Below are 27,240 nucleotides of genomic sequence, written 5' to 3'. Positions count from 1 at the left end.
CATAGTGATCACAGTTCTCCTTATCCCTTTGGTCCTACCAAATCTCCCCTTTCCCCCCCGGTATGAAATCCTCTATCACTGAAACTTGCTGGAAGTATCAGCACTGGGTTTTTGTTATCCATGTTAGAATTAAAAACAGGCAACTTATAGGCTATCAGCTGCTCTTTACAAAAAATTTAGAGGTTCCTACCATTTATGTAACCCCATAAATCCCATCCAACCTTTTCAGAGCTCTCAGGGTGGTTGGAAACCCTGAAAAAAATCCTTTTGATTACAGCAAAACAACGGGAAGGCACATCTGCTCAAGTGACAGACACATAGCAATAAAAGGTCTGCTGACTAGCACCCCCTTTGTATGTGGGCCACAAGCTGAACAGACTGGCCACCTGACTGGAGCTGCTGGAGAACCCCTGGAGCACATCTGTCGGTCAGCACTGCCCCAGCCTTGCTGATGTCTGGCAGAAGGGAGGCTGCAGTACTGAAAAGATACCAGACACAGGTACCATAACAAAAAACACAAGCAGGAAGGGCAAATGCATGTAAACGGCAAGTCTGTGGTTCAGTCTGCATTTGACAATGGAGGATATCTTCAGCTGCTCTAGGAGGGGTGTTGCTAGTAGGTGGATGAAGGCGGCGCTTCCCTTCTACTTAGCATTGGTGAGGCCACACCTGGAGTTCTGGGCTCTCACTGGGAGCCATGGACCTACTGGAGAGAGTGCAATGAACAGCCACTAAAAATCAAGGGATTGAAGCATCTCTCATTTGAGGAAAGGCCAAGAGAGTTTGGGCTCTTCAACCTTCAGAAAAGAAGTGGCAGAGGGGATCTCATATATAAATAACAGAAGGGAGATTAAAAATAAGATGGAGTCAGACTCTTCCCAGTGGTACCCAGTGGTACCCAGTGACAGGACACATGTCAATGGGCAAAACTGGAAGAAGGCTCCCTCTGAACATCAGAAAACACTTTCTCACTGTGAAGCTGCCCAGCAAGGTGATAGAGCCTCTATCCTGGGACTTATTAAAAAACGGCCAGGAGATAGTCCTGGACAACTGGATCTAGGTGACCCTTTTTGAGCAGGGAGGTTGGACCAGAGGTTGTTTCCTTCATCTTCAACCACTCTGTGATTTGCATTTGGGTTAGGAGTCAAATGGTGCTCTGTAGGGAAACTCCCAGTGGTCCACACTTATTACTCTGCTCATACTGCAAAGTGTTCAGAGCCAGAGACAACTTCCAGGCTGAAACTCAAATACCCTGCCATTGATGATATTCATTCAGCCCAAAGGATGAGACTACAACCAATCCAAAGTAAAAACACCAATATCACACACTGTGAGTGTTGAGTCCTCAGCACTAAATGTTTTAATCTAGAAATGTGTTCCTATTGTGCTACACTACTTACTGAAGTAGAAATTCCCAAAGGAGGAATATTATGCTTAGAACTTGAGACCTGGCTCCATGTTGATACGGTTGCCTACATCTCACTTATCAGGAAATGACTGCTACAGATCACAGATTTGTCCTGAGGAAGGTGACATGTATTTCACCCCAGAGGGCATTTTAACTATACATAAAAACCTCTGAGCACTTTCTGCAGAGGAAAAATAATTTAGTGATTTGATTGCAAAAGATATCTACATGTACTGTATTTTAACGTTTTACCACATGAAAACACTTAGTACCCTGAAAATCTTTCATGCCTCTCAGCTTTTTCAGATTCCAAAAATCATAAGATTTTTCCACTATATAATTTTTCATAACTTCACTGTTTAAATAAGTCAGAGTGTTTCAATATAAAATCTTATAATTTCATTACCATGAAATTTTGCTATGTTCTAAGCTGCTTAAGTTAAATAAATTTTAGACGTAAATTTTGACATTATTCTATTTCCTCATTGTCAGTGTTTAATATGCCATAAGAATTTATTAAAGATCACAATTTGAAAGTCATACACAAATAAGTTATGAATCATAATACTGCCTCACACTTTTTGAAGAAAAAACCCAAGAATTAAAGGAATAATTTCTCATCAAAGCCTAACAAAAGTTATCATAAATTAGAAATTCTGGTCTCGTAACCTAAAAATTATGACATGATAATAAAATAATATAAATAATATAAAATTCTGATATGTAATACTCCTTTTATTACAGGCATTGATCCACAGAAAGATAAAGGAAATTCAGTATATGCATATTGTACTGGGGACCTTGGAAAATACATCCACAGGAGGGTAATAGAGGCTGTTGTGCATATGCAGCTCTGAGGTCTGCCACAAGCAGTGTAAGGGCATCAAGACAGAAATAAAGAGCCTTGGATTTAGCATATTCTATATAAGCTAAAAATACACATACAGGATCCATATAAAGTATGTTTGTTGCTCCTAAAGGAAAAGGAAGTAACAGAGATGAGAATTAGTCCAGCATTGTATTCTCCAGTAAAAGAATCTGTGTTTGATCAGGAATGCTGCTTGAATACCAGCAGCTCTCCCCCCTCATTTAGCAGCAAGACTGCAGCTTTTTATTTACTATTCACTACATTTTGCCCCTGTAGGTATAATAATCATACATATAATATTTTCTTGTACTATATGATTGGTTAAAGCAGGTTTGAATTTTTGGTGCTATTTTGTGTCTGTGCATGTGCATGAATGAGTGTATTCTTACTCCAACCTTATGTGACAAAAAGAATGGTATTGCAGCACTGATCAAAAACTCAGAAGCAACATACGGAATAACCTGATAAATTGTTTTGAAATACCTATGGGAGGATTAGGAGGAGTGGCACAGATTTGACAGGGCTATTAGAACCGGGCTTTGAGAAACATCCTTTTATAAACAGTGCCAAACACTGGTATCAGATGCATCTCTTCCTCTCGCATTACCTCCCCTGCCCCTCCATTCTGTTTATCAGCCCTTTGGGATCCCAGTGCAGACAGGCATTCCTCTCTTTTCTGCCTGGGAACAAGGATGGGCAGAAGGGAAAGCACAGTGAGAACGAGGATGCTGCTCTCATTTCCTTTTTCTTTCTTCCATCTCCAACAACTGAAAAGCTCCATCCACAGAGTAGGTAAAAGTCCTATTCAGCAATGGCAAGGCTCAAAATGAACATGGTTTATTACAGATAAAACCTAGGAATGCAAATATTGAATCGTAATATGCTTCTACTAAATACAGTTTTAAATTTCAAGATATATTATGGATTAATTTGGGAAGACTTAAGGGGGAAGAGACAAATCACATGGTTCTATTTCCAGTATATTTGCCTCTCTTCCCCTTACAGATTTGATTATGAGTAATTTCTTTGCAGTAGCTACTAAGAGTGTCAGCTTCTCAATATTGCCACTCACACAATTAACTTTTTTTTAAAAAAACCCTTTTGTTACAAGTCAAAATGTAGCATTTCAAACCAAAACATCAATTTATGTTAGGGCATGCTGGTTATAACCAAATGCACCCATAAGAACATGCTAAACAAGATCAGAATGGAAGGACTGTGAACTGTTTCTATGTTACTACACTCTAACCAAGCATGCAATGTGCAATAAAAAAAAGAAAAAGTATACATGAATAATTATTTGATATACCTAATAAGTAAGACTTATTTTAATGACTTTTCTAGTCAATCCTAAAACCTGTTGCTTTTACCTGCACCAGAGAACAGGAGTGGGACATGGTGCAACAGATTCATTTTTATTTGTAGATCAAGCTCTCACTTTTCCTGAACTTTGTGGGTTTGGTGTCATTTGCAACATTATTTACTATGTATATTAACAGGTATGTCCAAACTATCCTGTATGTTGGTAGCTTATGCAGATTTCTCTGTTTCCCAGAGGTTTTGATGGGAGTCATGGTAGACTAGGGGCCATATGAATGATTGTGAGGGCAGTTGAATGAGAGGCAAAATCATAGCCTCTTTGCAGGAGCAAAGTAGGTAGAGGAATGGTCTCTTCCCCTAAAGAATCAGGTCCTCAGACATAATGGACCAAAGTATGAATTTTAAATCAAAGGAATCGCCATATACTGTCCTGGGATGGAAAAAAGATCTGTATGAAGACATTTTCAAAAATATCTCAAATATTTTGAATAATCCTTCTTTGGCAGAAAAGGTTTGGCACAACTGGAGTTTACAATTCATCTAAGGTCTTCTTAGGAAAAGTTGAACAGTTGATTTTCCCTGTTGGCCAACAGCACCAACAATTAGAATGAACAGGAAATGTAGCAAACTATTTAAGAAAAGTTTTTGAAAGGTCAGTTTGCATCAGCAAGTTGGGTAAGAGCAAGACCAGGATCTCTAATGTTCAGGAATACAAGTTATATGTCAATTGAGGCTCCTTTAAACTATTAAATCCCATACTGAAGTATTCTAAACTGGTGGACATTTGCATCAGCACAGAATCTGAAAGCATTTACAGAAATAACCTTAAATGAGATATGAAACAGGCAGGCTTTGAGGGAAAGCTACAGTTGGTGCCCTGAAATCTCTAAACCACAAGACATGGTTCTTTTTCAGTTGTGAGTAGATATTACATTGCAAAAAGGACAAAAAAAAGTCTTCTGTTTTGTCCTATTTTCGGAGGGAATAAGAAATTCAAAGAAATACGTTATTTCTAGGATACTGCTCTGGGAGCCTGCTCCTTTTAACTGGCATTAAATAATAAAATATACTTCCAGATTTTTAGACAAGGAAGAAAACACCTTCAGAGAGCAAGGGGGCATTAACCGTTCTATGTACATGACACAAATCTAAAAACATGACACATGAAAGAAGAATTTTCCCAGAATATTAAATATAGCTGACATTTAAAAGAAATACCACAAAGACGCTACAGGTGTGCAGAAATATAGTTTAAGGGAAGGCTACGAATCAAGCAGGGCAATTTGACAACTGTAATAAGGTTAGTGCAGCAACTATTGGAAATATCATTTAGCATGAAACTCATATCCTTATTGACACCTTCAACACTCAAAAACTATCACATAATAATCTGCAGTCCTTGAAACACATGAAAGCCTTATTCCTGTTTGATATCACTTCAGTATGCTTCTGCATACTGGAATCTAGTCATTTAATAAACTCATAAAGGTTTACTACATTTATTATTAGGAAGTATAAAGCTACATTAATTTCTTTTGTATGACAAAAAAAATATTTGCAGAAATATTTGTCCAAACAAAATACTGTAAAAAGTTTGGAATAAAATACTCCTTGTTTGCACAGGTGATGGATAGGCTTTTCTTATCTGACTAAATATTTTTAGTTTCAGGGTATATTTTAACCATCAACCATACGCAAGAGACCCTTCTATATCCATGGTTATTTAAACTACATAGATACATAACATAAAAGATATTTCCAACTGCCTCTGGTATTCAAGTGCTAGCAATAATCAAATGATTAAGAGTATGCATTTTCAACACCAAAAATTAATACTATTAGAATCCAAATGTTGATTTTTACTTAAGGCTTTTAAAATTTCTTATTTTCAAAGGATATTATATATATTGAAAAACTGAAAATCTACTTTGAATGAAACCACAAATTTCAAAAATTAGAAAAAAGACAACTTGGGAATAACTGAAAGTATAAACTGAAAATCATTATTGTTTACCTAGAGTTAGATTAATTTTCAAGTGTTATCCACTAAGGAGTTTCTGCAGATTTCTGTGAAGTATCTATGTTGTTTTTTCTTGATGAAATAGTACAATACACAGCCATTCCAAGACATGTGTCTGACTGGAGATCCAAGTTTATGCAGGCACCAGTAATTTGTCCAATCCGTCCCCTCAATTTCAGTGACAAAGCATGAGTAGAAAGGTCAACTTCTACTCTAACTTTAACAAGACTGTCTGAAACCATACATTTGAACAGAATTGATTTATTATGCCCTGTTGAATGTTAATCTGCCTTCACTCAGGTTTTTAAAGACAAGCAGTAGAGAAGAAAGTTATTTCTCTGGTATTAAGTGCACTAAATACAAAATTTCTCTAATCTGATTACGACCCATAGTAATTTTCACACACAAAAGTACTTCAGCTATGCTTTAAACAAAAATTTCATCTTTCAAAAAGATGATAGAAAATTAGGGTTAGTTTGGATACTTGACAAAATAGTCTTATGTTGCTGGAAACAAATCAAATGTGAAATCTATGTGCTTCTAGGAGGAATATTCACATGCTTCACATATCTTACAACTATATGTCTCGATCATTTTCTTTTTCCAGTTTTATACCTCTTAATATCTGGTATTACCTTATATCCAGGTCCTAACTGATGTATTGCAAAAATCTGTGCTGGGTTGAGTGCTTCAGTGAATACATATACTGCTCCAAGCTGGCCACAGAATACTCTATTTGCATCAGCAGTCTCCGAAGATCCAAGAAAACATTTATCATAGCTCTGTATCAGAAAGAGGCAGTTAATAATGAAATAATATTAATGCACAGCTACTAAAGCCACAAATAAAGAGAGGCTGGAATTAAAATTATAGACTAACCATTATCAATCTTTTATTACTACCCTGTGGTGAACAACTTAACTTTGAATATTGTAGCATTAATTATTTTAGAGGTCCATACAAGTGGCTGCTGGGATTTGTTTTCTATTCATTGGTCAACATACAACAGAGAAAATTAGAATAGTACATTCAAGCACAAAATAATCCCCCCATTGCCTTCTAGGAATATGACACACTTGAACTTCCTTGTAATTGTACTCAGAACTCCTACTGTTAATACATAAAAGAAGACATGCTGAAATGCCTTCTTTCGCTGTTGTTTAAATAAAGCTAAACAACTCTAAAAGAAAAAAAAACAAAACAGAAAAACCCAGATTTTTCTAATTTGCAGCTGTTGCATAGTGTCCCTTCCTGACCACAGTCTATAATGATTTGGTTTGACCTTAAATCATCTTCTACCTTCTTCTTCTATACTCACAAGAGTTGTTATTTTCCATGCCTTTCCAAAAACTATCCCTCCCTTCTGCTGTTCTCGATCAGCCCACATCATATTATTCCAGATTCAAAGCGACTTTTTATGGCTATTTTGCAAGGATTCAGTTATGTTTTTCATATGCTGCCAAAAAACCTGTCTAGAACAAAGACCTGAGAAACCAGAAAACATGATGCAGCACAAAAGGACAACAGGAAGAAGCTCAAGGATCTTTGAAGGTCATTCTCATGGTTTCCTTGAGTCATATGTATACTTTATTGAATGGAAACAAGGATCTAGCACCACTTTTTGAGCTGGATCAGCCAACCAGTAGAACCCGCATTGGGAAATCTGCTTTTTCATTGGCTTAACTGCTGAGTTTTACCTTAAGGAAAGCTTTCATAAGTCTAGGGAATGAAATCTAATATGGTGAACTGTCCCAGGAACTGGTCTAGGTGGATAGGCTGTTAACAAGAAAAAGGGGACGCAGGTGTCAGGACTGACAAAGATCTGGAGATCAGCTTTAAGAACAGGTGAGGGAAGAAGTATCCAGGACTTTGTATTTCATTTATCCTCTTTGGATTTACCTCTTTTAATTTTTTCCCCCTTGGAATTTCTATTATTTTAAGCAATTTTGAAAAGATTAAAAAACTTCTGGCAAAAAACCTACACTAAAATTGATTCATAAAGTCATATCCAGGATGTACAGTGCAAAAGATGAGTTAATCAGATCCCTTTGATTCCTGGTAAACCTAATGGCAAAATTTTATAAAAATTTTCAGTTTCTTTTTTCAAGTCCCACTTAGCCTTGAAGGCTTTCCAGACACTGTGCCATTACTGTCAGGAAGTGTTACATCAATTAACGCTGAGCAATTGCCATTTTCAACGGTTATTTGAGGTACTCGTCTGAGCTACTGATGGCATTGTTTTCCTAGTTGATACTTAAATATTCTGAGACTACATTCCTGCCTATTATAAGGGTATTATCCTGGTTTTCTCTAGTAAGCATTAATTGTACAACAGCAATTGTACCACTCAACAGATTCTGAGTTTTAATTATAGTTAAGTTCTAGGTTTGTTAGACTATAGTAAATTCTTTTTCTGTCTTTTTTCATTCTTCCCACTTTCCCATTTCTGGCACTTCATTCTTACATCATTCATGTTTCCATTATTTTTACATGGAGGAGAGGGCTAACTCCTGATTTCCTGGTAATTTTATCAATTTTTGTTCCAGACCTGTAAAAGCAATCTGTAAACCTGAGTTATTAATTAATTTATTTAGAAATCAGCACCCAGTACTCATAGCTCATTTGGTCTTCCTCCAACTATTTCACATTTGCATAATTTTAAACCTGACAGACACCAAGTTTGCTAGCCTATTTTTGTACATCCCTCATAGTAAGTAATTAATAACTCCAAGATGAAGTGATTGATAGATCTACTTCATTCAGTCCCTTGGCACAAAATCTCCTATTTTATTTAAATAAAAAAGTGAAACTCTTGGGACTTATGGACCTTGTTATTTAAACTAAACTTTATCCTTAATAATCTTGATAATTACAAGTCTTTTTTCAAATGCAGTAAAAGTGGTACTGATGTTATCATTATGTTGGCTTTTCATCACTTAAGTAAACTTTTTGGATCCTTCTACAGCTTCCTTATTCTACAATGGAAATGCAAAGTTCTGGGAAAAATGTCAAGACATCATTCAATTCATCTTCACCCATCAGAATAAAAATCTTCCTACCAAACCTCCACATCCCCACACTCTACTGTTGAAGAGAAGTTCTATGTTTCTTTTGTCACTTCCCATAACTGGAGAAAATTCCAAATCGTACAACTGGAGAAAATTCCAAATCGTACAGCTGTAATAGTCAAACTTTTCAATTTAATTTCCATCTCAAAGTGCATTTGATATCTTATAAATAATTAAACCTTTAAGGCCTATGGAGCTGATCATGACCACTGAGGAGCTTGTGGCTGCACACATTTGATTCTGTTATACCTTGCCACGCATGTCACTTCACCTTTTTGCCATAATCCCCAGCTGTAATTACCCCTTGGAATATAAACTCAAGGAATCCTTTGTCACCAGCCATGGTATGTTGGATAGGACATGAATACAATAAATATTGGCACTTCTATGGTTTTTATATTTTGTTAAATAGTAGTAATGAATTTGGAGCCAAAAATGGGTCAATGAAAACAGAGTACCAGTAGCAATCGAAATAGAAATAGTTAATACAAAGAAGTTTATAATGTCTTCCCCTTTTTCATCCAAATTTGTATCTTCCCTATAACATTTGTGTGAAGCATTAATACATGGAGACTCAATAAAATGAAAACATATTCTTAATTCAACATACATTTGTGAAGAATGCATGTCTGAACCCATAATTAGTACATCATGTAATATCCTATATCTGCCTGGCCACATCACAGAAATAGTTACGAACCCAGTGAATTCATGGCCTTGTAAAAATAAGAATGAATTCTGAGAAATACAAGAAAAAATAATTAAAAATAAATTAATAAATAAGCTTTTTTTTAAGAGTTTCACTGTTTTTTCCCCTATCTGTCTTTACTTCCACATCTCCCAGGCTACATCTGAAAACGGTAGACTGAAGTTTTCTACAGTTCTTGCTTGGATGCAAGAGGCAAATTTCAGATACTAAAAAAGCCCTCATAAAAATATTAGAGATGGTAATGCAAAATCAGTCTGGGAAAAAAATACTTCATAATCTCTACCAAGACAAAACTCATGCTTTAAAAAATTATATTCAATTCAGTTCCTTAATTTTAAACTCAATAATGTAAATGTAATGAATGTTTTACTAGTCTAAAAATATGTTTAATGATAATGCATATTGCTCAGCGGGAGATTTGACACAGTGAGTGAATGAAAAATCTTGTCATCAGTACATTAGTGTTTTTAACACTACATCTTGATTAATTTACAATATTCATCCATAAAAAAGACTGAAAAGTCAGATGCACTTAATCAACAATATGCAGCTCCTGACCCTTTCTGTTTTCACTCTTTTCACAAACAGTATCATTAAATTTATCAGCGTAAACTTTATAAATACTTATGCTCAACATGGGATGCAAAGAAGGAAGGATGACTGGCTGACCTATGCAGTGTTTTCTTTTCCCCCAGAACTATTTTGGTAAGGTATTTTATCGACAGCTTGCAGGAGACTAGTTATATCCAAGTGTAAGAGTATGAAGGTAAATGTTAACAAATAAGCTGGATAACTGCTCAAGACTTTTCAAGGGAATTCTTCTAACAATTCAAACGTTTTATGAAACAAGAAAGTTCTAATACAGTTTAAACAAGAGCTTCTCTTCCTAAATAATGCGAAATGGTAAGAAGCCTACGTACACACTCCCCTATTTTCCCTTTTATGTATTTTACACATTTGCATTCATACAGCTTTCCTGAATTTCTTGATCTTTCTATTCGACTTCCTACTACTGATAGAACAGATTTTTGTTATTAAAAAATGGAGAGCTAATGATAACTAGTGTCTTTCACAGCTTAGACTATTATCCCGTGGACAAAATAAAACCTTAGTACATATTTAGGACTTACATCAAAATATCTAAAGCTTGGTAAAACAATTTCACTTTAAGAAAAGATTGTACTTTTGTTGCATGAGAAAGTAGAAAAGAATACAGTGAAGAAAATACAAACAGAAGGAGCAGCTCCTCCTGCTAAGCATTTGTCATTAAGGATTACAGATCCCCACATGATATAACCAATAATCCAGACCAGATACTCTGAGACCTCAGCTGGCTTTTCAGTCATTGCATTCCGCCTATCATGAAAATATTTTTATTACCAAGGAGAAATCATGCTCTGCAAAACTGAAAGGCTAGCCTTTTCTTGCAAGTAGAAATGCTACCAAAAAACCCAGAGAACAGAAATCAGAACCTTTGGAAGGCAGAGTGTTACATCAATTAACATGCAATATTTAAACTTTCCCTTTCAAATCCTATTTTGCCTGTAGAATTCAGCAAAAGACAGTTCATTTCCCTAAGGCTTCTTTATCCCTTATAGCAGTCAGAAAGAAATAAGAATCATATTTTAAATTAAAAAAACCCAAAAGTTTAGCAAGTTGATGAATCAAGAACCTCTGAAATTCTATCACAAATTTAGCTGAAGGCAAAGCACAAGAACATAATTCTGTCTGCCTTCCATAACTAATTTTGAGCCAGAAAGAGCAATATTTGCTCCTTCATTAGGTCTAGGCTCTCAAATTTTCCAAAGCTAAATGTACAGAAAGAGAGCACATGTGTACAAAAAAATGAAAAAGTCAATAATACTACATTTAATTAGGTAGATGAATAAGTAAGAAGAAAAGAAAATTTAAAAAAGAAAATTTGCAAAGATCTTGAGAAAAAAAAAAAATTATACTTTTTTTTTCCATTTTGAATTAACCTTACAAGGAAAAGTGATGAGAAAGGAAAACAAATAAAATCTTACATCATTTGTGTTAACATGCCAGGCCATGTCACCATAGGATACCAGCTGACCATTCACATAGCAGCGTATTTCACTGTTTCTCCACCGGTTGTAGATGTGCACAATGCTTATCATGTACCACTGCAAAGACATAAAAAATCAGTACACTGGGGCAGATTTCGTGCTATAAAACATAAAGTTAATGAATGGCATAAAAAAAGAGTGACCAATCTCAAACTTAGACAAAAAGATAAATCCTTGTAAACACATAAAAATAAATTCAGGTCAGTGCGACTTGAAGTCCAGTCAATAGAACTGTGCCTAAATGTAATGATGTACCAACCTGCATTCCTTTATGGGATTAGAGGAAAAAATGCATACATACAATTTAATTTCAAAAGTGCAATTTAATTTCAACACCATTCTGTAAAAAAACCCCACAGCTGAGTTTTTATAGGAAATCCAGAGCTATGTGCTCTTGCTTTCACAAATTCATGTCACACAGCCTCTGTCTTTGCATTACAGCTGTGTGTTAGAAATTATTAAATAAATAGGAAAAAAAATCACAAAAACAATTTTTCCAGCCCAGGTTAAGATGTCATCCTGATTGTTTGCTTTGATATCTTTTCCTCTATTCTTTAGCATTCCACCAATTTTTGACAACTGTCATATTAGTATTAAATAATCAAACAGAGAAGGCATCACAATTTAGTGCTTCCATGTACTACTGTGGTGATCTTTCCCCTGATTTGTTTAACAGGAATCATTATCTTCATGACAATTAAATTCAAAAAGGACTCTGGAGTCTTCTTGCTTGGAGACATTTGAAACATAACTGGACAAAATGAAGAGCAACTTGATCTAGTTGTCCCTTTTTCAAACAGGAGTAGAGACGAGATGGTCTCAACACATCCACTTGCAATCTAACTGACTCTGTGAAAATATCAGTTTGTCTTAAAAACAGCCTTTTGTATTCTAATAATTTGGAATAATAATTGACATTCTCATCATCATCCCTTTCTAGGTATCTTTTCCAATGATTATATTTTAATTTCCATGTTCAGATAAGTCCCTTTTTTCCTAAGTAGAGAACTTCTGCAATCCTTGGGGCTTGTTGACTCTCTTCCTGAACTGGGATAAGTAGATATAGAGCCTACTAATATAAAATTTTGTCTTTCTGTCAGAGAACATAAAAGTAGATGTTTTCACGTGTTGATTTTGAAATTAGACAAAGCACTGAATTATGAACAAAACAGCATGCAGCAAAATATATTTTGAGAAGAAGCATTACAGTAGTCAAAAAATTGAGCTGTATTTTGTTACAAGTCTATAATAGCTATAGATATGAGAACACACATTTTTACACATCTGTTTCCAGGTATTAAATTTTTTTTTTTTCATTTTTCCCTCCTTTAAAGATTCAGCTTAAAGAAGGTAGAAAAATGCTGGTGGCCATACAACAATACTTCAGAGTATCTAATTTCTTGCATTTCCAAGCAAACAAATTCATTGGGCAATACTGGAATAAAGAAGTACTGTTCCGCATGCATGGAAGCTCTATTTTTTTTTTTTTTTTTGATAAACCATGAACAAAGTAATTTCTGTGAGTTACTGTCAACCTCAAAAAAAACCAAACAACAAAACAAAAAACAACAACCAAAAAAAAAAACAACCACAAAACCAAAAAAACAACAACGCACCTAACTCAAAACTCACTAATTTTATTTCCCATTTTGTAATCAGATTCTGTTTAAAGGAGGAACACTCACTATAAATTCAAAAAAATATTTGTAACTCAATGTTTATACATGTTACTGCTAATCAGAAACTAAGTACAAACCACATGACTAGAGTTTTCCTTTCATTGTTACTTCTTTTCCAAAGCTCCACACAACCTAATATAAATCTCTCAGAAAAATATTTCTCATGTTCTTGTTCCTTCAGTGGTTAATTTCCCAATAACCTCCACCAAGTGATGTTAATTTAAAAAATTTCCATCCCAACAGCAGGCATTCTTTGCACTGGTACTGTTCCAAGTAGTGCCTTTTGTGTATTTATTCATATTTCCAGGTATGACACTTTTATAGCAGAAATCAGCTGACAGCCCCAAACCTCCAGGTTTCATCTATTTATCTTCTGCCCATGATTTTTCTTTCATAAGCTTTAAAACCATTTCTGAAAACATACTGATTTGTAAGACTGTCTCTGTGTGTAGCTAAAGCTTAATAGATGACTCATTCATTTGGAAACAAATAATTCATTACTTTTGTTGAAACACTGTCCACAGAGCCTACAAGGAACTAAAATGAGCAATGCTGTCTTGGGACAGCTTTGGTGTTCACATTAAACTTTAGGGACATTATATAAACTACTTTTTATAATCCTTTTTTCCTCCATGTTAACCCCTATACATGCACATGCAGCTTCTTTTAGTTAAAGTCTCCTTTCTTTCATGCAACTTTTCTGAACCTTTAGGACTGCTGCTTGTCAGATCACTACCCGTGTCTGTTACTCTGAACCACAAGGCAAGTTCTAAAACTCCTCAGCTCTGATCTTCCTGAATACACACACATACATACACACACACGCATACAAAGTCTATCCCAGCTCCCTACCACAACTAAACCAGTAAAATACTGCTTTTTGTCCTCCTACCCTTGAATTAACTAAATTTACATCTTAAATGGCAATTTCTTTTTAGCCAGGAAAACATTAAAGTATTAAAAATGGCTTACTCTTTGTCTCTCATTTTTCACTATCAATCTAGACAAAATGAGTAATACAGGTTTTCAAAGCTAATTCCTAAATAGAGGATGACATACTCCACCAAGTCCATGATGCATTCTTGGCAACAAGAAAAAAAACTTCTGAGATTTCTGCTTCCTCACTTGATTCATACACTTCCATCACTGCATTTTAATGAATATAATTCTCTTATCGCATAATAACGTAATTTTTGAGGCTTTCAGATGAGTATAATGCCTAAAGGTCTTCAAAAAACCACATAGTGTGTATCAACTAGCTCACAAATCTGGTCTTATGCAAAGTGAGAACCTTTAAAATAATTCAATGGAAACTGGAAAAAATTCCAGTGCAGCAGAGCATTGCTTTATCCCAGATACTTTTCTCTATGTGTTTTCTAATCTTTCCTTTACATTTTCCTAGCTTCTATCCCAATTTGATGGCAAACAAATCAAGCGTGATAATACCTAATTCTAAATATCAGAAAATACATTTTCTAAAATCTGTATTATTTTCCATCTAGAATTTATTTGGAAAAAAAAAATATTATATACCCTAATTGAAAGTTTGGCAAATTTAGCATTCAACTTTCTTTGGAACTAAGGGGTGCCTACTCTAAGGTTTTGGAAATTAATTACTGTGTCTTATATATATTGCTATAACCCTTCTATTGACATTTAAATTTGAGACACATCCTCTGACTCATACCCATTTACTCATAAACAATGATGGAATGAAATACTTTAGGTTTTTTGCCATGTTAATATATGCCTCAAGGGTTCCTATTAATCCTCAGCCATCTAATTGGCCCACCAAAAAGGAAAAAAAAAAAAAGTCTAATAATTTTGCATAGAATTTTCTATAAATTTTACTTTTCTAAGTATTCCTCATTTGGATTCAACCTCAACTTCCTGAAAAACCTCATTTTACTAACAGTGGTCTGTCCATTGCTATTTATCTATGCTCAGGTACATTGTAAGGAGCTTTTAAACAGTCTATTGGATTTTGTGATTAATGATGTATTTGCTCATAGTCCTTTGTATTTCTGCATTTAGGCAATTTCTCCAGCACTAGCTAACACTGTTTTTTTTAAGAAAGAAAGGCAGTGTTTTACTACTACACAGTGAACCAAACCAAGTTGCATCATCTCATACACAATTTTTCTTCAACTTTTAGTTGAAAAAATCCCTTTTTTCCCTAATATTCAAAGTCAGCAACACAATTTTCTTTCATATTCATACTGCAGTTTTCTTCCCCATACTGTTTTTTTCAAAAATGCACAAAGGCCATGTCTCTCTCTGCTGTAACAAGAGCTTCTTTAGGTAGTACTAAAAGACCCTTCACTATGCATTTTTTGTTTACTGCTGAAAGCTGTCAAGCTTAGTCAGCAACTGCTAAGTCACTAAGTCATATTCCTACTCCACAGGACAGTACAATCAGAGAGATGAGGCATCACTTACTAAGGATTTCCCGGATGTGGAACTTATTTCTGTTTCTGCTACAGTCAATAAAGGTGTTCAGGATTAGAAACATGCACGCACACAAAAAATATCCCCCCCCCAAAAAAAAAAAAAAAAAAAAAAAAAAAAAAAAAAAAAAAGCAGTTTTCATTGACTACACTGCTTTCCTGTTACAGTTTTACAAGAACTGAGGCTGAAACTCGAGGGAGCAAAAACACTGGGGGTTACTTACATAAAAATCTCAACTTGGAGTCCCAAAAAAGCAGTATAGACATATTAAAACAGCATTACCAAAGCTAGTTCAGCTCTGTTGAGACGTCAGGCTATTATACTACACCCACATTTTCTATTTAGGGATACGATAACCAAATTTCTCCATATATTTTTATAAATGCTTGCTTTTACAATATTATAAAACACACCAATTGAGACCTAAAGTAACCACTTGGAACATCCTAAAGTCATAAATTAAAATTACATAATATACTGTGAGTGGGGTCATATGACATAGCAGGAAGATCTTCACATGAACAGAGCAACTCACATCTTCCTACATAAAGCTTTTCACCAGATGATTTGAATTTATTACTTTACTGGGATTCAACTAAAAATTTTAAAAACCCTCAAACCACATTATTCAGAAGTTTCTTGAGGATGATGCTTCTGAAAAAATCTACTGTTTCAATGCCTGTGTGTGTAAGCAAATGTCTAGGGAACGGTACATCTGATGGCAAAAAATCACACCTCTCAAGTTAGCATTAGGACAGTTAGCTGCTTTATAAATTTGTACACATTTTTTGAATATATATCTACACAATCAAATCTTGTACAGGGAAACCAATGTCGTATCTAAACAACATGAAAAAAATCAATTTGCATGTTAAACAGGATAAATTTTGAGTTGTTAGGGCCAAGAATTATATTAGACAGGCTTTATTTCCTCCACTATGCATTATGTACTTGAACACATGCATGTGAACAGAAGTTAATGATAGAAAAACTCTAGAATATTTAAAAGAATTTCTAAATCTGACATGACCCAAAGTGTACGAAGCATGAACTTTGGGATATGTAAAACTAATTTGGGAGTTATATTTTTATGTAATTCAGCAGATCAGCTGATTTTGATTTGAAACCGGTATTCATATAAAGAGATACCCAGGTACCAGTACTTCAGAATTAGTTATTTTCATTTGCAAGAGCAAAAGCTAAAAATTTCCTGAGTTGGCACAAAGAAAACTAGTCATTCGCATTAAAAATTACCAAAAGCATATCTGGCTGAAATATGAAAGACTATTTCTTCATCAACAAGTAAAGATCAGCTAGGACCCAAAAGATGATTAACAATAACAAAATACAAAAGTTAAAAATTACATTTGTTCCTAGATTCAGATGCGCTATTTTAATGAAAATTGAACTGTCATCAAAATACTTTTCTGGCTATAAAATTGGAAAAACGTGAAAAACAGAACTGATTCACTCCAGTAGACTCAGCAGATATGTGTTTATAAAGCTTTATACAACCCCCAGTGAAGTGGAAGAGAAAGACATTACTTTGTTTTAAGAAAACCACAAGAGATCTCAAAGCTACATGACAAAATTAGAATCTGTGATTTTGAACCACAAATACACACCAAGAGAAAAAGCTGAACATTAAGTTGATGTGTGAACAACGGCATTCCCTCCTTAAGAGATTGGTTTCTCAGAGAAAAAAAAAAATTCAAGCACTGAAATTCAGTATACAAATTCTAAGCCCATTAAAAAAAAAAAGAAATGAGCAAAATATACTCAAGACTGATATCAGAGACAAACATATAATGCTTGCTGGACAGAAAAAGTCAATGCTTCAGTCAACTACCTGCAACACCAAAGGCCACAAAATCATTGTTCCCCTAGGACTACTAGGCACAGAGTAGAAATAAACACTAAAATGATTTAGAGATGTAATCAAGATTTACCATGAAAAATGAGAAATCCTAAAACAGCACTGAAACAGAAGACAGTTCAGAGCCTTATATCATACAGCATCAGATAATGAAACTCTAGCAGTGCCAGCAAAATTTTTCAAGACCTTGGCAACAAAGTTACCAAGTACACGCTTCTCAGAAACAGAATGATGATATTTAAGTAATGAAATGTAGCCATTTTACAAATACTCAAATTTCTTCTCTATCTGAAGTCAATCAAGCAGTAGTTTTGAAAAACAAGCCGACTTTATAGAAGCGTTACACTATAAATTACATTTTTTGAATTGATTCTGAACTGTAACTCTGCATGAACACAAGAGTAGTTACTTGTAAACAAGAAATTACGATTAACACTATGGCGCTAAAGGGATTTTAGCACTCCTCCCAGAAGCCCATTGTCACATCTTCAGAGTTATTCTTTACTGTGAACACCACTTTGCTTACCTTTCGTGGCTGAAAGTCATACTTCACACAGTGCTGGAAACCTTTGCCTTTTGACTTCAACGATGTAACTATTAAGCAGTTGCCAACAAAATGAGCAGAATATCCAACCCCTTTGCTAGTGCGGAAACTGAAAAGAAAGAATTATGAAAGAAATTGGGAAAAGGGAAATTATTTTATTATAAAAGGTCCAAATACTACTTTAAACTGCCATGAAAAAGAAAATAAATTTGTACCTGAAATGGTGAATTTAATTTTCTTCCAACATTCTTTTTGGGGAGCTACTTACCTTCAGCACTTAATTGATTCCAGGCTACAGTTTAAAAATCAGTACTTTTTCTAAAATCCAAGATAGTAAATATTTTATCTATTGCGTTTCACCCTCAGTTTCTTAATTAATCATCATTTAAAATAACACATCTGATTAAAGTTGTGAAGAAATATCCATTACAGAACAATTGTGAGATGCCTTGCAATTTGGGGGGGGGGGGGGGGGGGGAGGGTTCAGAGAACAATGTAACTGGTATGACATACAAATTGGGATTCAAAACAATTATCATGCACAAGAATTATTTTTCAAGACATGAATAACTTATGTTAATGATATATGAAGTTTTGATCATCTGAGTTGTGGATTTATTTTCATTTGTCAAACGGATAAAGGACTGCAATTTTAAGAAAGAAAGTTTAACAAGGATTTCCAAGCTTTCTTGTGACAAGTATCATAAAGACAGATAATGCAGAAAGTTCATACTTTTCTCCACTTATATTTGAAATCACAAGCTTTTGAAAGAGCAATTCTGGACTTCTTAAAAAAAACATTTTGAAAAGGTAACTGGTGAAAGTTCATGAATGACATTCACAGAACAATTAAAAAAAGGCAAGTCCATATCCACAGCTATACTATGTAATCACTTCTGAAAAGCTAAGTACAATGAAGAGCAATTTGCTATCAATAATATGGAGCTCACTGCATACAACTTCTAGACTTTTACTTAATAAATAACCAGCGGCTGAAATACAAAATCTAGAAGTGAAAGCTTTTCAAGTATAAGGAAAAACCCCTACTAATTTTGAGCATTTCTGCAAAGTCCTGTAGTCCACCAGTTAATACATTCTCATTCTCTTAATGTGGCTAACTTATAAAATAATTCTACATTATTGGAGTAATAGTGCTTTAAATGGTTTCTTTGTTGCAACATTTTCTACTTTTTCTACTTTTTTTTTTTTACTACTTTTTCTCTAGGAATATTAAGAAATGAAAGTAACATGCAAACACTAATTCTAAATTTCATTTTCTTTAACAGCTGCTGAAATAGTATATTTTTAGTCTATCCTACTACACATAGACAATCTTGATTTTAATATGGAAAAATTTGCATATTTGTGGAACCTATTCCATCTTCAAAAAACTTACACTTAAATCAATATGTGTGCATTATTTCAGGACAGAATCAGATTTTCCTCTTTGCTCACTGTCAAAAAAATAGTTGACAAGCCATGACCCTATGAAAAAAATAAACTCTTTACAAGATAGTTGTTGCGATTATACCCTGAGATGATCAGGGCTTAGACACTCATCTCCCATGAGGGCATTTGTAAAGGAGGTTAAAGGAGGTAAAGGAGGTTAAAAAGAGACATTTAAATTCTCAAATTCTAAAAAGCCACATTTGTTGTAATGAACTAGAATGCTTTAATTTTAAAAACAGAGTAAACAGAACCTGTGTGATAACACCTTCTAGATTATTTGTCTGCACCCTAACTAATCCATGCACAGAAGTTCCTACTTCCAGTCTTGAAGTATATATAGTATATATATTTTTTTTTTCTCAAATTCAGGCTGTGTCTACTTCATTCATCTGCTTCTCTACATTGTACACAGTTCTCTCTCCCCTCAAGCTGCTGTACTGAAAAGGAGCATTATTCCCTGCTACTGCTTTAATAAGGGCTTCCACAGAACTCTCTTTGAAAAAAAGAAAAAAAAAACCCTCTTCTTTAATAAACATAAAATGTCCTCTCTAAATAAATCTAAGATATAACCTAAGAATGAAGAGAAATATTACATGCTGTCCATTGCCACTGACTTCAACAGTGAAAACACTTTATAACATGGCCATGCCCTTGCATCTTTTGAAGACTATTTTTAACCTGGATCATGCCAATGATCTGGCTTCCACAATGACCCCATAGGCAGCTAAACCCCTCAATGAAAGGAGCAGTGAACAGCCTCATGGAAGAATATCATTCATATACACATTACCCATTTACACAACCTCCACGACCACAGTGCTGAATTCTGAGCAATAAAATGAACATTAAAAAGCTTAAAATACAGCCCTTACAATAAGAGCGATTGAACATGTTGTGAGATTGTTTGAGACTTTGATTTATCTCCTTAGTGCCTTATGCCACTCAAAGAACTTTTCAGAGGGTAACTGCAACTCCCATAATGCCAAATCTGTTTCTCAGCAATGTAAGTCATCTTTACAGTCTTAAATGGTTTCATTTAACAGAATGCCATTCTGAAGGATATTAAAATAATACAGAGATTTACTACGTTCTGGCATATGATGTTGTATTATTTGCTTAGAGATGTCAGATATAATAATTTCTCTTAAATTACCAACAACCAACCATTGTAAATATCATCAGTTTTTTACCTGATAAACCATTATTATCACTATGTAAAATGCATCCTACTACTTTGAACAAGAGCTAGAAAGCATTTTGAAATAAAGAATATATCTTGAAGAAATGTCTACATTTTCAATTGTACCCCTTTCCTATCCTTGCTGGTTAATGGGCTGATTTTATCTCCACTACAGTCAAATCAGACTATTTCCTGAAATTTTTAAACACTGAGTTGTCCTTATGTGTGTAACTTCCTGAGTTCAGCACACGAACATGAGAAAGCAATGAAATAATGAAAAAACTGCTCATTTCTTAGCAGAGCTCTTTGCCTTGAAATAGAATGAATGATTTAATAAACATGAAACTTAACCAGGATTTCACTTTTATTTCCTCCAAATTAATTGGAATTACAATACAACAGTAGTGAAGAAACTGAGTACTCATTTGTGTTCTGTTTACCTCAACATAATATTATATAATATTAATCTTGACATATTCTTTCTAGCCAAAAGTAATGTAGGCTAGGACTAGTCTCTAGGATATTGCAAAGAAATTCTCTTACCAATGACCTACATGTGCAGAACTTGCCACATCCAAAGATAAAATGCATGGAGACAACAAGATCAGTACCATCAACAGCCATATGGTTCTATGAGCCTTAAATTACTTCCCATAGCAGCTGGAACACTATTTTACTACAGTTTGTTCATTTAATCTTTATAATTATGTTTCATTTCAGCTAGTTTCTCAAAGCATCTACTGAATGTTATTACACTTCCATAGGAAGAGAGCATTCTTCCATCCACCAGTGGCACTCTTTAGGGATTCCATTTCTTTAGCTTAGGATTTTATGAGCAATTTAACATATGATCATAGTATAAATATTGAGAAGATATTAATTCATTCTTGCCTGAAAACTGTGGGTGAAATTTGCTTTCTACTAAGTTTGGAATTCCACTATATGCTTTTGCAACTGTTCTGTATTATCTCTAGTATCATAAACCCTAGAGAAGTTCTGAAACACTAGACAGCTTGATTTTTGGTTAGGTTTTCTTTTTTTTCTTTCATCCCTCTCTCTACATCTGTAAAACTAAAATGTAGAATGCACTTTCAGAAATTTTTGCCATTTTTCCATTTAATGCTTGTGGAAGTACTAGGGATGTTTTATTATTATTGACAAAAAACAATTATGACAATTCAGCCTCAGTTCACCTTCTAATTCTTTTACAGAACCTGATACATAATCTGAAAGAAAGCACCTCTTAAAAGATAAAAAAATAAAACACACACACACACACACACAAAAAAAAAAAAAAAAAAAAAATCCTCTAGAAATCAATTTTAGCATCTGGATTGATCATATCTAATTACAGGCCTTAGTTAATAATTATGTCACCCATTCCTTTTTTTTAGCAGAAACAATAAAGTGATTTAGAGGATGGAGACTTCCCAGTTGAGTGTGCTTAAGGTTAGCCCTAACTATGTAAATTTGCAGTGTCCTTATGACAAAGAATCTAGACCTTATTTATAAAAGAACATTTCCAAAAATCTATCGAATTATGATAATTATTATTATCACTATTATTATTATTTTTACTATGTCTTATAATTCTTATGGTGGCCATAGTACTGTGTATATAAAAATTTGAATTTTCCTATTTTGCAGTCTACCCACTGGATCTCAGATTTAAAAAAATCAATCATTATAAAATGTGTTTTCCATGGGACAGTTCAGTCCCAAGTGTTTTCTGAATAGTACCAGTTTTTCCCATGGTCTCTTAAAAAGAAGCAGCAATTCTTAACTGTAAATGACACTCCAGTAATGCTTTTGCCAAGATTTCAGGGAGGGAATCACATCACATTGATTATCATCTCTGTTTAGACTAGCCTAAAAAGATCACATTAGCTCTTTCAGCTAGAGCAATGGAAATGGATTTTATGGTCAGTTGGTAACCTACAGCAGTCCTTAACATCCTGCTGTAATTCCTGCTTTCTAACATATGACTGCCCATGCAATAAGCACGGCACCCATTATCCACTGCTAGGTATATGACATTGGCTGGCATATACTAAAATTTCTGCTACAGAGGTCTGAACCTTACCCTTTGAGTTTGACTGCTCTGCCTTGTTGTTACTTATTGTCCATGCAAATGTCAGACTTCTAATTTTCTTCCAGGATTGTTTACACACATTCAGTTTATATTTGGGAAGATAGCTACAACACTGCCCCAACACACAAGTGTTAATAGACTGTCAGCAGCTGCCCAACATCATCCTCAGAGATAATTAAAAATATTTTTTTTAGAAAAAAAAATAATTGGCTTACAGTTCTTGAAGAAGGGCTTAACATGTCCCTAATAACAGAACAGCAGCAATTTTCCCTCACATCTGGCAAAAGTGAAAGCATTTCTTTGCTTCTCTTATCCAGTTTTAAGAATCAGTTTTCAACCATTTCATGGCTGAGCTGATGTAACTGCTGTTTCACACCACAAAGGCAGTGCACTCACTTAAAACGTTATTTATATAACACATTTTTCACCTAGTTAAACAGAAAAAGATATTGCATGACCAAAAAGTGGGTTTGAAGAAAATAAATGTTGGCTTTGTTATCTTTCTCTTGGTTGGGTGTGATACAAGCTTTCATGTGGCAAAGTCTGAAACATGTGTAAAGTCCAGATGGATATTCTTCCATAACTTGGCTTAATCTACTATATAATAAGAAAATAATAATTTGCATTGCTCGTGTCATGACAAAGTCTCCAGGGCTGCATCTTAGGCCCTGTGTTTTTCAACATTTTCATAGATGACTTGGAAGCAGGACTGGAAGGGATAAAATCAAGTTTTCAGATAGTAGAAAACTGGGAGGAGCTGTTGACCCGTTTGAAGGCAAGGAAGCCCTGTAGAGAGACTCTGAGAAATAAGAGGATTGAGCAAGCACTAACCATACGAAGTTCAAGAAGGGCATGTGCTGGATTCTGCACCTGGGATGGGAAAACCCTGGATGGACAAACAGACTGGGAAATGAAATGCCGGAAAGCAGCGCCATGGAAAGAGACCTGGGGGTCCTGGCTGGTGGCAAGTCAAATATGAGTCAGCAGTGCCCTGGAAGCCAGGAGGGCCCACCCTGTCCTGGGGTACATCAGGCACAGCATCACCAGACAGGCAAGGGAGGGGATTGTCCCCTCTGCTCAGCACTGGGGAGGCCTCACCTCGAGTGCTGGCAGCAGTTCTGGGTGCCACAATATTAGAAACACATTAAACTATTGGGGAATGCCTGAAGGAAGGCCGTAAGAATGGTGAAGGGCCTTGAACGGAAGCTGTATGAGGAACAGCTGAGGTCACTTGGTCTGTTCAGCCTGAAGAAGAGGAGACTGAGGGGAGAGCTCATTGCAGTTACGTCTTCCTTGTGAGGGGAAGAGAAGGGGCAGGCACTGGTCTCTTCTCTGTGTTGACAGTGACAGGACCTGAGAGAACGGCCTGAAGCTGTGTCAGAAGAGGTTTAGGTTGGATATCAGGAAAAGGTTTTTCACTCAGAGGGTGGTTGGGCACTGGAAAAGGTTCCCCAGGGAAGCATCACAGCACGAAGCATGATAAAGTTCAAGAAATGTTTGGACAATGCTCTGAGGCACATGTTGTGATGGGGATGGACCTGTGCAGGCCTGAGTTTGACTCAATTATCCTGATGGGTCCCTCCCATCTCAACATATTCTGTGATTCTGTGATTTCCTTCTGAGACCAGTATATTAATTTTATTTTATGTGCATTACATTCACATTAAATTTTCACATTTTTGGGGAACTGGTGATCAGCAAGCCATTTTTATATACGTAGATCTACTTTCTATTACCTTTAGCTAACGTGCAAACTGCACTCAGAGTTTAAAAGATTTATTTTGCAGCACTGACATTAGCTGAGAATCTTTATCATCAAACAGAAAATATGACAACACTCCCCATTTAAAGCTCTAAGAAATAATATATTTTAGAATTCCTAAAGAAACCACAACACTAGATTTTATGGTTTATCTACAAGGCACATGTCTTGAATCCATGAATTTATGAATTGCAAAGTGAAAAGGACAGATGGTTTTCTAAGAGTTTGCATACAGTGAGCAGCCATTAAAATCTGCAGATATTTGGCAGGGGCAGGGGGAAAGCATGTCAGGGGTAAAAAGAATGAGAAAGATTAACTGTTGTTAGGAAGCCAGAACAAACCTTAAGTGCAGCATTACAAGCTACTTACCAGTAGAGATAGGGTTTATCCTTATCTACATTGATATTGTTTAGTGGATCCATACGAAACCAGGTGTTAAGAGTAAACCCATTTTGATAAGGCCACTTAGCAATAGGAGGCAATGCAATTGCCTGGAGAGAGGGAAATAAAAAAGAAACAAATAATTAGGTTTTTGAGAAATACTATGAAAAGTAATGCCTTTCTTAAATCCGGTGTCATTCCAGATCAGTAGATCTGCTTTATTTTTCAAATATGAAATATAGAAAAAACCTTTAGACAGTGCTTTTGAATTAATGCATTACTTTTCTATCTATTTTAAAATACCTTAACTTTCAACTACATAAATTCTATCAATAGAGGACACAAAATTAGATTTGTGAATAGACAATATTAAGAGAACAAAACCAGAAAAATTACTTCTGCAGAAATTAAACAATTAATTCAGCTTTTAATAATTATTAACCTCATCAATAAACTTAAATACAAAATCAAATTAATCAACAGATCAGAAAATTGAGATTCATTGTTAAAACTAAACATTTCAAGAAACACCTTTGGGATATGGCTCCTGCCTCCTGTGAGGCAGTTTCCTGCCTGAAGCAGAAGAGCTGCTTGATGACAAATGGGAACAACACCTGGGAGAAGTACTACCACCAGCACAAGGTGTCCTCCAACTGGAGTGACTAACATGCCCCCTGCACAGACTGGCAGAGATGAAATACAATACTGGGAAGGGCCCTGCAGCTGGGAAAATGAAGCAGCCCTCAGCAGCATATCCGTAGACCAGTTCAGTAATCTCTTGGCTCCTTCATACTGCCACTGCAGTCCTGGATATACAAGGAGCATGCATTTAACTTTAAAGAGGGCCAACCTGATATTTATCATGCTGATTAAAAGTTATGCTGTTTCTCTGTCTGATGTCAACATTGTGCATCACACCTGAAAACAAACTCAGTGCTAGTGAACTAGGTCCTGTCCAGTCTCTTTCTTCTAATGAAATGCTTTGTTTTGGGGGTAATTTTATAAATTTCTGCCCAAAGTCCACTTCAGAGGATGCAACCTCTCCAGAACTTCATGGTGTAATCCAATATTTAGTAATAAAGAAGTGTAAATTTGAAACTCATATTCCTTGGTTGAAAAGTGTGCAGTCCATCATCAGTAGTATGTGAAACAAGATCCTAGAAGGATCCAAACAAAGGAAAGAGGCTCTGCATTTCAATCAAGAACTCCTGATATTGATGCACATCTTTGGACAGGAAGGAATATTTGAAATTCTTCTCCTGCAAAACCTTTTTTGAACTTCTGATAAGAAATTAAGAGAGAAATTTCATCAGAGTTTTCCTCTGAAGCCTAGAAATGTCAAAGTACTATGTATCACTGTAAATACTCATACTCTGCAATAGCTGGTGCATATATTTGTAAGAGAGGTTAACTGTGGTTTTAATTTAGCAGGAGATAATGAAACTTTCTCTTCCAAAATTTAGTAATTAATTATTTACACAATGCACTTTATGCATTTTGCTGACACATCTGTTTATAAGGCTGGATATCAAACAAGATCAAAGAAGTAATCTAGCAAAAAATAACCCAGGTGGAAACCAGTGATTATCAGCCAGTTTACACCCCCGATGCAAACTGCCACTCTGACACAAGTCTGTTCACAAGGAATGGATGTATTGGTTTGGGCTTAAAGAAATTTATCAGTGCCACTGATGGATGAAATGCAGGTAGAGCAGCCTTCATGCACTGGCGTGAGAAAACAGGAATCTCAGGGTTATTTTCTGTTAGAAGACCCCACGTTCTACCTGAGCCTATACCATTCCATTCCAGAATGGAACTCTACCTCAGATTTCTATTTCCCAGTATTAACCACTTGTATTTACTCTCTCAGTAATCTATAAATCTGTACACAATACTTTTATTTATTTTTTTTTTTTGGGGGGGGGGGTTTGAAGGTATATGCGATGAATGGAAGAGAGAATATTTTCTTGGGAAGGTTTGGAAAGGAATACAATTTCACTATTGTAAATTATCTCCAATGTCTTGATGGAATTCAGACAAAATGAAAACTTAATAATAAAATTTATGACTAAGCAGTCACTGTAAACTGTGATGATATGGACAACTTCATTGCTTGATTTTCCTCAACTCTCTCCTTTATAAAATATTGATTATTCTAATAAAATAACACTGTTCTTTGGAACTTTCAAATTTCCCTTTCACAGTAACTTCCCCAGACCAAAATCTGCTGCTTCATATTCCAACCCCACAAGTGCAACTTCTCGACGACACAGCTACTTTGTAAGTCTGTGGAAGGCAATGCCTACACTACTCAAACATGTATTTTCTCTCTCATTTCCTTTCTAAGTA

At 35.2% G+C, this 27,240-nt stretch overlaps 1 protein-coding gene across 6 annotated transcripts in view; it reads right to left on the bottom strand.

The window, feature by feature from the left end:
- The window catches only part of NBEA (neurobeachin), a 458,833-nt gene that overhangs the window by 345,446 nt on the left and 86,147 nt on the right, over nt 1–27,240 (bottom strand). For all 6 annotated transcript variants that reach the window (XM_066176003.1, XM_066175999.1, XM_066176000.1 and 3 more), the window contains exons 5-8: nt 24,880–25,001; nt 18,010–18,136; nt 11,418–11,537; nt 6,252–6,398 (exon numbers count right to left, since the gene is read on the bottom strand). In XM_066176003.1, the coding sequence (XP_066032100.1) occupies nt 6,252–6,398; nt 11,418–11,537; nt 18,010–18,136; nt 24,880–25,001 (516 nt within the window). The remainder of the gene's footprint in view (nt 1–6,251; nt 6,399–11,417; nt 11,538–18,009; nt 18,137–24,879; nt 25,002–27,240) is intronic.

Source organism: Chamaea fasciata, unplaced genomic scaffold (assembly GCF_029207755.1).
Source record: "Chamaea fasciata isolate MVZ Bird 193981 ecotype frontalis unplaced genomic scaffold, bChaFas1.0.hap1 SCAF_2, whole genome shotgun sequence".
Lineage (NCBI taxonomy): Eukaryota > Metazoa > Chordata > Aves > Passeriformes > Sylviidae > Chamaea > Chamaea fasciata.
The sequence above is the reverse complement of the archived record's forward strand: the minus strand, read 5'-3'. Positions and strand labels throughout refer to the sequence as shown.